Below are 13,593 nucleotides of genomic sequence, written 5' to 3'. Positions count from 1 at the left end.
AAAGGCCAGGCAGGTCCAAATCATAATTCTTTTGTTCCACATGATCTATCCTCATTAACCCAGTAATGCTTCTGGAATTAGAGTCAGGAGATAGTTTGGGGTGTTTGGCTAAATATTAGTTATACTTTCTATGCCTAGGTATGAGAATTTTTTAGTTTGTGCAAGTGTTGTGAAGGGATACCCTTGCATATTGAGGTGAGAATTAGTAAAATAAACTTAACAGATTCGGGGGAAATAACACTGCAGAAATCAGGAAGAGAGAAAGTTGAAACTAGTAAAATAAGAAGAATAATTGATCAAAATAGAAAAATAGGAGAATCTGAAAGATACGACATTGAGAAGGACAGTAGAAACACACACGCTTATGTGTTTCAACATAAGCTTTTCACTATTAACCCTTTGTCACCTCAGGCCATGCATTTTATCAGTGGTAATGCACCACTGTTAAAATCAGTTTTGATACTAGATTAGGACTCTGGTAGCAAGGGATAGTTGTGTTTTATGCATGGGATTTTACAAAATAAGGATTTTTTTTTTTTTTTTTGGTTGGGGGGGTCTCACCTTACCAGAAAATCAAGAGGTAGCTTAAGACTTGATTGAGGTCTTTTCTCATCTTTTCTTCTCCTGCTTTTCATTCTTCAACTCTATAAATTCTTTGTTGGTATTATTCTTCAACAAGTTCTCCCAATAGCTTTGAGGAAACATCTGTTTCAGTTACAGCAAAAGCCCTTCAATAGCGTCTCATTGAACTGACTTGGGCCACATGCCCTCCTCAAGTAAAGCACTGATCCTTGAGGAAATGTGCTTTAATGAGTTCTTGCCTGGTTTAAAGGCCTATTCATTCACTCAGGATGTACACCTCACTCTCCCTACAAACCAGATATATCAGTTTGATGATGGCGCACTTTACCCCAACCGCAATGTTCCTCTAATGTCTTTGTCACAGTAGTTCTCATCTCATAATAAAAGCCCAAGGCCTGATCTCATCTCAATCCATGCTCTCTCTTACTCCCTCTGCTCCCATCACCCTGGCTTCCTTGAATATTTTTTGGACACTCTAGGAAGCTTCCCCTTAAACACTCTGGTCCTTCTTCCAGAATGATCCTCCCACACATGTGGACGTGGGTCATTCTCTCATATACCTAAAGTCACAGTGGTGCTTTAGCTGCCTACCTTACTGGAAACTGAAGCTATCTCTATGCACATCTTATCTTCCTTCTTTGCTTTAGTGTTCCCCAGAGTACTTATCACAGTCTAAAAAATTTCCAGTTGTATTTATTCCTTCAATTTGCTATGGCTGTCATACCAACCTTCCCCAAATGAAACATTTTTTAAGACAAGAAATAACCAGAAGTTCCCATCATGGCTTAGCAGTTAAAAAACCCAACTGGCATCCACAAGGATGCAGATTTGATCCCTGGCCTTGCTCAGTGGATTAAGGATCCAGTGTTGCCCTGAGCTGTTGTATAGGTCACAGATGCAACTCGGATCTGGCATTGCTGTGGCTGTGGTGTAGGCCAGCAGCCATAGCTCCGATTGGACCCCTAGCCTAGGAACATCTATATGCTGCAGGTATGGCCCTAAAAAAAAAAAAAAAAAAAAAAAAATATATATATATATATATATATATATATATATGCAACAACCAGATCAGTAGAATGTGTATAGTATCATTCAAAAAGCTATTTATTAAATGAATGATTAAATGAACAAATCATTAAATGAATTAATACAAATGAGAACTTTGAGTACTGAAGGTTGAGTTAAAGGGGAAACTGAGTAGGTCAAGTTATTATAGTAATACTATATACTCTATTTAATATGTATCCTTATTCTTTCCAAGCCTTATTTCAATCAATACTAACTGAAGCACATTTTTTCATCACCGAGATAACCACATATAACCTATTTATCATTTGACTTTTGACTTCAACTGGATTTCCACCTTCTCATTCTCAAAACATAGAAGAAGTGATAGTATTGTCTTACGGAGAAAATGACACTACTGTGTGAATGTATGCATGTGAAAGCAACTAATTCTAAAGTTGCACTAAACAAAAGAATTAGTAGTCAGGCAAATGGCAGTGCATAAATTACTGCTGCTTCCTCAAACATCAATTTGAACAATAATCTGTGCATAAAAATGTTTTTGTGTAGTCCAGGATTCTACCCCAGTTACTTAGCCTGAAGAGACACATTCCCAAAGAAAAAAATGTAAGACTAAAATTAGTGCCTGACTTCACAATAGGCCCCAGAGCCTGTTGCCCCAGAATCAAGCTGGCTTCTATATTCCAAAGTATTCCAAAGAATTCCTGGCCTTCATGCCAGGTCCTGTTAACCCAGGTGCCCATTGCACCCAGGCATATGTCAGTTCCAGGCAGCTCCTGTGAGACAGGGCTCCTGGCTCACCTCAGATTCTGCTCACCAGAGGTCCTAGGTAAATTCCACAGCTCGAGGATCTGTGAATGCAGGACTTTGCCTCAAACTATGGGGCCCAGCAAAAGGCCATTACCACCATGCTAGGCTTTGGACCCCAACTAGCACCAGCTCTACATGCCCTTCAAAGGTAAGCTCCCGTGTGGATACCAACAGTATGACCACTCAGAATCTCTAAATGGGCTCACTTGTGAAGGGCTTTGTGAGAAGTCAGTCTGTAAAGACTGGCAGAGGTGTCTGTATCCTCAAATACATAGACACCGATGCATGTCCACTAAAATTATGAGTAACCAAAGAAATATGGCACTTCCAAAGGAAACTACTAAAATTCCCCATATAGACCTAAAGAAAAGGAGGTCTGTGAACTATGTGATAAAGATTTCAGAATAATTTTCTTAAAGAAACTCAGTGAACTACAAGGAAACACAGATGAATAATTAAATTAGAAAACAAATGCATCAATAAATTAGAAGTTTTACAAAGAAACAGAGAGCATTAAAAATGAAAGCAGGGATCTAGAATTGAAGACTAAAATGAGTAAACTGAAAAATTCAATAACAACTGGACTCAGCAAAGGAAAGAAATAGTGAATTTATACAAACAGAAGGCAAAATGATACAAGGAATGAAGAAAGTCTACATCAGTTGTGGGAAACAATTAAACAAAACAATATACACAACTGGAGTTCCAGAGGGGAAAGAAGCAAAAACATAAATAAATAACTGCTTGTAGGAGTTCCCATTGTGGCTCAGAGGGTTAAGTACCTGGGCTAGTATCCATGAGAATGCAGGTTCTATCCCTAGCTTCACTTAATCGGTTATGGATCCAGCATTGCTACAAGGTCATAGGTCACCGATGTGTCTCATATCTGATGTTGCTGTGGCTGTGGTGTAAGCCAGCAGATGTGGCTCTGATTCTAACCCTAGCCTAGGAACTTCCATATGCCACAAGTGTAGCCCTAAAAAAAGAAAGAAAAAGAAGAAACTAAATACTTAGAATTATATTTAACTAAGACGGTGAAAATCTGCACAATGAGAATTGTAAGGCACTGAAAAAAGTAATTGAAGAAGACACAAATAAAAGGAAAGATATCCCAAGTTCATGGATCAGAAAAATTAATATTTTAAAATGTACACACTACTAAAACTCTCTATAGATTCTGTATCATTCCTATTAAACTTCCAGTGGCATTTAACACAAAATATCAAGAATAGTGTTGAACTTAATAGATAAGCACAACAGACCACAAATGCTCTAAGCCAATCCAGAGAAAGAAAAACCAGGCTGCAGGCATCGCAACTCCTGTTTTCAAAATGTATAACAATGCTATAGTTAATAAAAAAAATGTGGAACTATTTGAAAGTTGTCAAGAAAGAAAGTCCTAATAGTTTTTATCACAAGGGAAAGATTTTTTTATCCCTTTCTTTTTCCTCTGTCTTTCTTTCATTATTTCTATCTTAGATTCTTTCTTCTTTCTTTCTTTCCTATTCTTCCTTCCTTCTTTGTTTGTTTCTTTCTTCCTTTCTTTCTGTATCCATATGAAATGATGGCTTTTGACTAAACCTATTGTGGTCATCATTACACAATATGTGTAAGTCAAATCATTGTTTTACCCCTTACAATTGATGCAGTGTTTTATGTCAATTACATATCAATAGAGCAGGGAAGGAGACCTTAAATTTTGACAAAACAACAAATGAACACATAATTTTGACTAAAAACAACAAATGAACACATAAAGTGTGATACCAGCACACAAACAATGCAAAAACCAAAGGAAAAGTAAATAATGAGATAATAGTAATAAACACTCATAGAGTGTCAAATAATACATGAACAGGAGTCAAAAAGATGCATTGGGAAAAGTATAGTCTCCTCAGCAAATGGTGTTTGGAAGTGGGAGACTATATGAAGAAGAATAAATGTAGACCCCTATCTTACATCAATCACAAAATTAACTGAAAATAGATTAAAGACTTAACATGTGCCCCATAAACTGTAATCATTTTACAAAATATATAGGGGAAAAATTCCTGGGTATTGGTCTTGGCAAAGGGGAGGGGTTTTATGTTTTGTTCTGTTTTGCTTGTGTTACTTAGATATAACACCAAAAGTTAAAGTAAGAAGAACAAATATCAACAAGCGGGACGAACTAAAACTAAGAACTATCTGCAAAGCAAGAAATAAAATAAAATAAATTAATTAAAAGCCAACCAAAGGAATGGGAAAAATATTTTCAAGTCATGTATCTGAAGATGAGTTAATATCCTACCCATATGAAGAACTCACAAAAAAAATCAATAGAAAAAAAAAGAGAATACTGTAATTAAAAACTGGGCAGTGAAGTGGAATAGACACTTTTATAAAGAATAGACACTTTATATAAATAGCCAAAGAAATGGTACCTGAAGAGGCGTCACAAAACTCAGGGAAATATATATCAAAATGGCAATGAGATACGACAATACATTGTTAGAATGACTATCAGCAACAACAGATAAACAACAAAAGTTGGTGGGGCTGTATGAAGTAAAAGCAAACCCTGTTGCACTGTTGGTGGGAGTTTAAATTGGTGCACCCATTATGGAAAATGAACATGGAGTTTCCTCACAATGGAAAGTAGAGGTGTTATCTGAGGCCAGCAACCCAACTCTGGATATACAGCAAAGAAAGAAAATACTCTCTCAAAGAGATATCTGTACTTTCATGCTCATGCAGCATTATTTACAGTAGCCCAGACATTAAAACAAGTGTCCATCAATGGATAAATGCTTAGGAAACTTTTTCCCTTTTATTCAGCCATATGAAAGAAAGAAACCCTGGTTTTTGTAAGAACATAGATGGACACTGAGGGCAATGTGCTAAGCAAAGTAAGACAAACAAATACTTTATGTTTTCATTTATTTGCAGAATCTTTATTTGACCATCCCGTGGAATGTGGAAGTTCAGGGGTCAGTGATAAATCTCATGCCAAAGCTGCAACCCAAGCAACAGCAGTGACAATACTGGATCCTTAACACACTGCACCACTTGGGAACTCCCAGAATTGTTTTTTGAATGGCCAAATGGTATAAATAGAAAGTAGAATGGAGGTTTCCAGGGGCTGATGTGTGGGTGAGATGAGGAGTTTATCAAAGGGTACAAACTCCCAGGTATAAGATGTATGAATCTGGGTATCTAAAGCACAGCATTTTTATTACAATTAACAATGGTCTATTGTATGGAAAGAAAAAAAAGTAAGAGAGTACATGTTTTTTTAAAACCACTCAACATTTTTTTTCATTGTTTAAAAGTTTAATGAAGTATGGTTGATTTACAATACACACATCCATTATTTCTCAGATTCTTTTCTCCTATAGATTATCACAGAATATTTGGTAGAGTTCCCTGGGCTATACAATAGGTCCCTGTGCGCCAAACACTCCATTTACCACAGTGTGCATTTGCCAGCCCCAAGCCCTTAATCTATGCCTCTCTCCCATCTATCTGTCCCATTTGTATCTTTTTTTTAAATATTCCACATATGAATGATATATGATGTTTATTTTTCACTGTATAACTTCACTTAGTTTGATAAGGTTTAGGTCCATCCACGTTGCTATAAATGGCATTGTCTCTTTCTTTTTTTATGGCTGAGGAATATTCCATTGTTCTTACGTACCACAACTTCTCTGTCAAAGGACATTTAGTTTGTTTCCTTGTCTTGGCTATTTTACATAATACTGCAATGAGCATTGGGATGCATGTATCTTTTCAAATTATGGTTCCCTGTGGTTTCATGCTAAGGAATGAGATTGTTGGATCATATGGTAGTACTACTTTTTAGTTTTGTGAGGAACCTCCATACTGTTTTCCATAGTGATTGTACAAGTTTACATTCCTACCAACAGTGTAAGAGGGTTAATTTTCTCTGCACTGTCTCCAGCATTTATTGTTTATAGAATTTTTTTTTCTTTGGCTACTCAACTGCATATTGTGTTCCCAGACCAGGAATAAGATCCAAGCTAGAGTTACGACTTACACCGCAGCTGTGACAATGCCAGATCATAGGCCACAGTGCCCTGCTGGGGATTGAACTTGTGTCCCAGTGTCCAGAAATGCCACTGATCCCATTGCACTACAGTGGGGAGGGATACTTATAGACTTTTTGATGATGGCCATTAAGGCTAATGTAAGGTGGTACTTCGTAGTTGTTTTGATTTGCTTTTCTGTGATAATTAGCAATGTTGAACAACTTTTCATGTTTTTTGGCCACCTCTACGTCTTCTTTGGAGAAGTGTCTATTTAAATCTTCTGCCCATTTTTTGATTGAGTTATTTCATTTTTGATATTCAGCTGCATGTGTTGTTTGTATATTGTGGAGGTTAATCCCTTGTCAGTCACGTCACTTGCAAATGTTTTCTCCCATTCTGTGTTGTCTTTTCATTTTGTTTATGGTTTCCTTTGATGTGCAAAAAATTTTAAGTTTAATTGTGTCAAATTTTTTTAATTTTTGTTTTTATTTTCATTACTCTAGAAGGTGGTCAAAAAGATATGTGCTGTGATTTATGTCAGAGAATATTCTGCCTATATATTTAGGTCTTTATTACATTTTTTGCCTTTTTTTTTTTTTTGGTCTTTTTTTTTAGGGCTGCACCTGTGGCATATGGAGGTTCCCAGGCCAGGGGTCTTATCAGAGCTGTAGCTGCCAGCCTACACCACAGCCACAGCAATGCCAGATCCTTAACCCACTGATTAAGGCCAGGGATCGAACCCACAACGTCATGGTTCCTAGTCGGATTCATTTCCGCTGAACCACAACGGGAACTCCTTTATCACATTTTGAGTTTATTTTTGTGTATGGTGTTAGAGAGTGTTCTAACTTCATTCTCTTACATGTAGCTGTCCAGTTTTCCTAGCACCACTTATTAAAGAGACTTGTTTTCTCCATTGCATATCCCCCCTTTATCATAGGTTAATTGACCATAGGTGTGTCTATTTTTTCTGGGTTTTCTGTCCTGTTCCTTTGATGTATATGTCTGTTCTTGTGCCAGTACTATACTGTTTTGATGACTGTGACTTTGTAGCATAGTCGTAAGTCAGGGAGCCTGATTTTTCCCACTCCATTTTTCTTTCTCAGGGTTGTTTAGCTATTTGGGTCGTATGTATTTTCACACAAATTTTAAAATGTTTTGTTCCAGTACTGTGAAAAATGCCATTAGTGATTTCATAGGGATTGTGTTGAATCTGTAGGTTACCTTGGGTTGTATAGTCATTCTGTCAATATTGATTCTTCCAGTCCAAGAGCATGGTATATCTTTCCATCAGTTTGTGTCATCTTAGATTTCTTTCATCAGTGTCTCATAGTTCTCAGAATACAGGTCTTTTGACTCTTTTGGTAGGTTTATTATTTTTGGTAGTAAATGGGATTGTTTCCCTAATTTAACTTTCCAATATTTCATTATTAATATATAGAAATGCTATAGAGTTCTGTGGATTAATTTTTTGTCCTGCAAAAAAATGCTATAGAGTTTGTCCTGCAAAAAATGCTATAGAGTTTGTCTTGCAAAAAATGCTCTAGAAATACTATAGAGTTCTGTGGATTAATTTTTTGTCCTTCAACTTTATTGAAATCATAAATGAACTCTAACACTTTTCAGATAGCATCTTTTGTATTTTCTATGCATTATATCATGTCATATGCAGTCAGCAAAATATTTACATCTTCTTTTCCAAATTGGATTCCTTTTCTGCTTCGATTTCCATGGCTTTTCTTTTTCATTTTCTTCTCTGATTTCCATGGATAGGACTTCCAAAATTATGTTAAATAAACATAGTGAGAGTGGACATCCTTGTCTTGTTCCTGATTTAATGGAAATTCTATCAGGTTTTCACCATTGAGGATGATGTTAGCTGTTGGTTTGTCACATGTGGCCTTTCTTATGTTGAGGTAGATTCTTTCTATGTTCACTTTCTGGAGGGTTTTTAATCATAAATGAGTTTGGGATTTTATCAAAGGATTTTCTGCATCTATTGAGGTGATCATATGGATTTTACTCTTCAATTTGTTAATGTAGTGTATCACACTGATGGATTTGAGGATATTGAAAAATTCTTCCATCTCTGGGATAAATCCCATTTAATCATGGTGTATAATCCTTTTAATGTATTGTTGGATTTAGTTTCCTACTATTTGTTGAAGATAATTGCATCTATGTTCATCATTGATATTGACCTATAATTTTCTTTTTTTTCTGTGATATCTTTGTCTGGTTTTGGTATCAGGGTGATGTTGGCCTCATAGAATGAGTTTAAGAGTGTTCTTCCTCTGTAATTTTTTGGAATAGTTTCAGAAAGATAGGTATTTTCTCTTCTTATAAAAATAGTTTGATAGAATTCTCATGTGAGACCATCTAGTCCTGGACTTTTTTCTCTAGGTATTTTTTATTTCATTTTTGATTTCTCCAGTGATCCATTGGTTGTTTAGTAGCATATTGTTAAGTCTCCATGTGTTTGTGTTTTTTGCAGGTTTTTTTTTATTGTAGTTAATTTCTAGTCTTATTGCATTGTGGTTGGAAAAGCTACTTGATACGATTTCTATTTTCTTAAATTTACTGAGGCTTGATTTGTGGCCAAGAATGTGATATATCCTAAGGAATGTTCCATGTGCACTTGAGAAGAGTATGTATTCTGCTGCCTTGGAATGTTCTATATAGCTTTGGAATGTTCTATATATGAAACTGTTCTATAAATATCTAAGGCCATCTGGTCTAATGTGTCATTTAAGTCCTCTGTTTCCTTGTTGATTTCCTCTGTGGATGATCCGTTCATTGCTGTAAGTGGGGTGTTAAAAGTCCCCACTATGATTGTGTTATTGTTGATGTCTCCTTTTATGGCTGCTAACAGTTTCCTTATATTTGTGGTGCTCCTATATTCAATACATATATATTTCCAATTGTTTTATCTTCTTCTTGAATTAATCCTTTTATCCTGTAATATTCTTCATCTCTTCTAACCTTTAAGACTATTTTTAAAATATAAGTGTTGCTATTCCAGATTACTTTCGATTTTCATTTGCATAGAATATCTTCTTCCAACCTAACACCTTCAGTTTGTATATTTTCCTATGACTGAAGTGGATCTCTTGTAGACAGCTATATGCTGTATATAGGTCTTCTTTTTTTAATCCATTCAGCCAGTCTATGTCTTTGGTTTGGAGTATTTGGTCCATTTACATTTAAGGTGATTATTGATATGAGTGTTCTTATTTCCATTTTCTTAATTGTTTTGGATTTTTATATATATTTTTCATCCTTTCTTCTTTTGTTCTCTTCTCTTGTGGGTTGAAAAATATCTTTTGTGCTGTGTTTGAGTTGTTTTTTTCTTACTCATGTGTGTATCTATTGTAGATTTATTATTTTTTATCATGAGGTTTTTTGTTCTTTTTCTTTTTTTTTTAGGGCCATGCCTGAGGCATATGGATGTTCCCAGGCTAGGGGTTGATTCAGAGCTGTAGCCACTGGCCTATGCCACAGCCACAGCAACACCAGATCTGAGCTGCATCTGTGATCTACACCACATCTCATGGCAACACCAGATCCTTAACCCACTGAACGAGGCCAGGAATCAACCCTGCAACCTCATGGTTCCTAGTCAGATTCATTTCCACTGTCCCATGATGGGAGCTCCTATCATGGGGTTTTGATATAGAGGTCTCTCTATATGTATAATATAAAAGATTATTTATATATGTATGTAATATGTATGATATATAATGTATAATTATTTTAAGTTATCTATTAACTGCAAATGCATCTCCAGTATCTTGCATTTGTTCCCTTTTTTTTTTCTCATGATTGCTGGTTTCAATATTATTTGTTTGTGAATGATTAGCTACATTTACTATATGTTTGTGTTACAGGTGAGCCTTCTCATTTCTAATTTTCTTGTTTCTAGTTATGGCCTTTTCTTTTCTGCTTAGAGAAGTGTTGTAGTAAAGCTGGTTTGCTGGTGTTGAATTCTCTTAGCTTTTGCTGTTCTCCAAATCTTTTGTTTCTCCTTCAAATCTGAATGCGAGCTTTCCTGGGTAAAATAATCTTGGTTTAAGTTTTTCTGTCCTTTTATTCCACTTTAAGTATATCATGTCATTCCCTTATGGCCTGTAGTTTCTGTTGAAAAATCAGCTGATAAACTTCTTAGGGTTCCATTGTATATTTGTTGCTTTTCCTTGGCTGTTTTCAATATTTCTCTTTTTCTTTAATATTGATCTGTTTGATTAATATGTGTCTCGTGGTGTTCCACCTTTTGGTATATTCTATATGATATTTTTTGTGCTTCCTGGATTTAAGTGAGCAATTCCTTCCCCAAGTTAATGAAAGTTATGGCTATTATCTCTTCAAATACTTTCTCCATCACTTTTTCTTTCTCTTCTCCTTCTGGCACCTAATAATGCAAGTGATGATGTTCCAGGGTTCTCTTAGACAGTCCTCATTTATTTTATTTTTTAAAATTTATTCTGTACCTTGTCACCATTTCCACCAGTCTGTCTTCCTCCTCACTTCTTCTTCCTGTGTTCTGCTAAGATTCCTTTTAGTGAATTTTTAAATTTTGGTTATAGTGTTGTTCATCTGTCTTTGTTTAATCTTTGAATCTTCTATTTCTTGTTTGATATTTCTTGTAATTTATAGATCTTTGCCTCCAGTTTTTTCTCCCAGATCTTGGATCATCTTTACTGTCATTGCTCTAAAGTGCTTTTCATGGAGATTGTTAACTCTACTTCAACTTCAGTGTTCCTCTGGGTTTTTGATTGTTCCTTCCTCTGGCTCATTTTTCTCTACACTTTCAATCTGTATAGCTTTTTATGTGGTCTCCTTTTTAGAGACTACAGGGTGGTAGATGCTCTTACTTCGCGAGTCTTCCCCCTGGTGGGTGAAGTTGATGCAGGAGCTTGTGGCAGGCTCCCTGGTGGGAGGAAATGGTGCCTGCCCCATTGTAGGTGGAGCTGAATCTTTTCCCTCTGGTGAGAGTATGATTAGAGGTGGCTTATGCCATGAAAGTGTCCCTCCAACCACCTTGATGTGGCTTCTTTATGTCTTTGGGTATACAGTACCTTTTTTGGTAGCTTCCAGTCTATTTTGTGGGTGGTTACTCAAGAGTTAGTTGTAATTTTGGTGTTTTCATGAGAAGAATTGATCTGCTTCCTTCTACTCCACCATCTTGTCCATAAATCTCCAAGAGAATAAATCTTAAATGTAATCACCACACAACAAAATCAACCATAATTGTCTTTGGAAATGGAGGTCTCAACTAACCCTATTATGCAACTCATTTTGTAATACACACGAATATAATTAGCAGTTTACATGCCTGAAACTGACACATGCTATATGCCAAAAATATTGCCATAATTTTGAAAAAAAATTACTTTAAAGATGAATTTTTTAAATTGTTTCTAAATACATAATTACAGATGTTTCTAATTAAGGTTTATATTTACATGTTTAAATCACATTAAATTTATAATTAACCTCATGAAGAAAGTCCAAGTTCAGAGGTAATTGTTTTTTCTTTTGTTTTTCTTGCCTTAGGGAAGCATAAACATTGAAGCCTATTTTGAAAGAATTGGTTATAAGAACTGGCAGAACAAATTGGACTTGCAAACATTAACTGACATTTTTCAGCACCAGATCCGAGCCATTCCCTTCGAGAACCTTAACATCCATTGTGGGGAAGCCACAGAATTGAGCCTGGAGGCCATTTTTGATCAAGTTGTGAGAAAAAAGAGGGGTGGCTGGTGTCTCCAGCTAAATTATTTGCTATACTGGGCTCTGAGCACAATTGGTTTTAAGGCCACACTATTGGGAGGATGGATTTACATCGCTCCAGTCAAAAAATATAGTAATGCCATGGTCCACCTCCTGATGAAGGTGACCATTGATGACCGTAACTACATTGTTGATGCTGGATATCCTGGCTCTTCCCAGACGTGGCAGCCTCTAGAGTTAATTTCAGGAAAGGATCAGCCCCAGGTGCCCTCCATCTTCCGCTTAACAGAAGAGAAAGGAATCTGGTACCTGGACCAAATAAGAAGAGAGGAGTTCATCCCAAATGAAGAATTTATTAATTCTGATCTCCTGCAAAAGAATAAATACCAGAAAATCTTCTCCTTTACTCTTGAACCTCGGTCACTTAAAGATTTTGAGTCTGTGAATGCATACGTTCAGGAATCTCCAACATCTGTGTTTACAGACAAGTCATTTTGTTCTTTGCAGACCCCAGAAGGGGTTCACTTTTTGGTGGGCTTCACCCTCACTTACAGGAGATACAATTATAAGGACAATATGGACTTGGTAGAGTTTAAGACACTAAACGAGGAAGAAATAGAAGAAAATCTTAAAAATATCTTTAATATTTCCTTGGAGAAAAAGCTTGTGCCAAAAAATGGTGACCAATTTTTTACCATTTAGAGAGAAAAAGAATGATTTGGTATTATTATTCCAGTATTTAAATTTCTAATACATATTTTTCAGATCTACTCAAAATCAGAGTGTGGAGACAAATAAAATCCTGTGTATTCACCACAGAACTCCTCAAATCTCTAGATTATTTTGAATGCAATATAAGGAAAAAAGGCATAATTCAGATATCGAATCATTTCACCAGTAACCATTTTAGCACAAAATAATTATAAGACAAGTTTTTATTTGAAATAAAACACATAGTCACATACCTATTGAAACTGAAAATAGTAAAGGAATTCTAAGGATGGCCTGGTGTTATATTAAGAACTATATCAATTTATACTACAAATCTTTCAACAATGATCAGGTATTACATTCATAGAAAATATTTAATTGTTGCCTAATTAAATAGGGAGGAAGTCATCCAATTATATTCAACCTGCATTTGTTCAATTCTCTTTTTACAAAATATTGCATGTACAATTAAGATTGGAATTCAAGAAAGAAGACTGTGATATGATAGTCCGTTCAAATAACATATCAGTTTCTAGGAAGAGACTTGAACCAATACATGACAGCGTGTGAAACTTAATCTAGATTATTTTGCAAATGCAAGCAAAATTTAACTTAGGTTATTTATTTATTGTTTTTTTCATTTTTTGTTTTTTAGGACCACACCAATGGCACATGGTTGTTCCCAGGCTAGGGATCAAATTGG

General features: G+C 35.7%; 1 protein-coding gene across 1 annotated transcript; it reads left to right on the top strand.

The window, feature by feature from the left end:
* Positions 2,517-12,881, top strand: LOC100511540 (arylamine N-acetyltransferase 1). Its single transcript, XM_021078248.1, has 3 exons — positions 2,517-2,566; positions 11,294-11,339; positions 12,003-12,881. Exons 1-3 carry the CDS (start codon positions 2,517-2,519, stop codon positions 12,879-12,881), a joined length of 975 nt encoding a protein of 324 aa, XP_020933907.1.

This window comes from Sus scrofa, chromosome 17, assembly GCF_000003025.6.
Source record: "Sus scrofa isolate TJ Tabasco breed Duroc chromosome 17, Sscrofa11.1, whole genome shotgun sequence".
Classification (NCBI taxonomy): domain Eukaryota; kingdom Metazoa; phylum Chordata; class Mammalia; order Artiodactyla; family Suidae; genus Sus; species Sus scrofa.
This window is presented reverse-complemented; position numbering and strand designations above follow the sequence as displayed.

What these genes read in the sequence shown, in the direction of transcription:
- LOC100511540 (XM_021078248.1), top strand. Translation starts at nt 2,517, where the DNA reads ATGCTAGGCTTTGGACCCCAACTAGCACCAGCTCTACATGCCCTTCAA. An exon ending in GCTCTACATGCCCTTCAAAG is followed by an intron (nt 2,567 to 11,293) that starts GTAAGCTCCCGT and finishes TCTCCTTTTTAG; the next exon opens with AGACTACAGGGTGGTAGATG. An exon ending in CTTCGCGAGTCTTCCCCCTG is followed by an intron (nt 11,340 to 12,002) that starts GTGGGTGAAGTT and finishes TTCTTGCCTTAG; the next exon opens with GGAAGCATAAACATTGAAGC.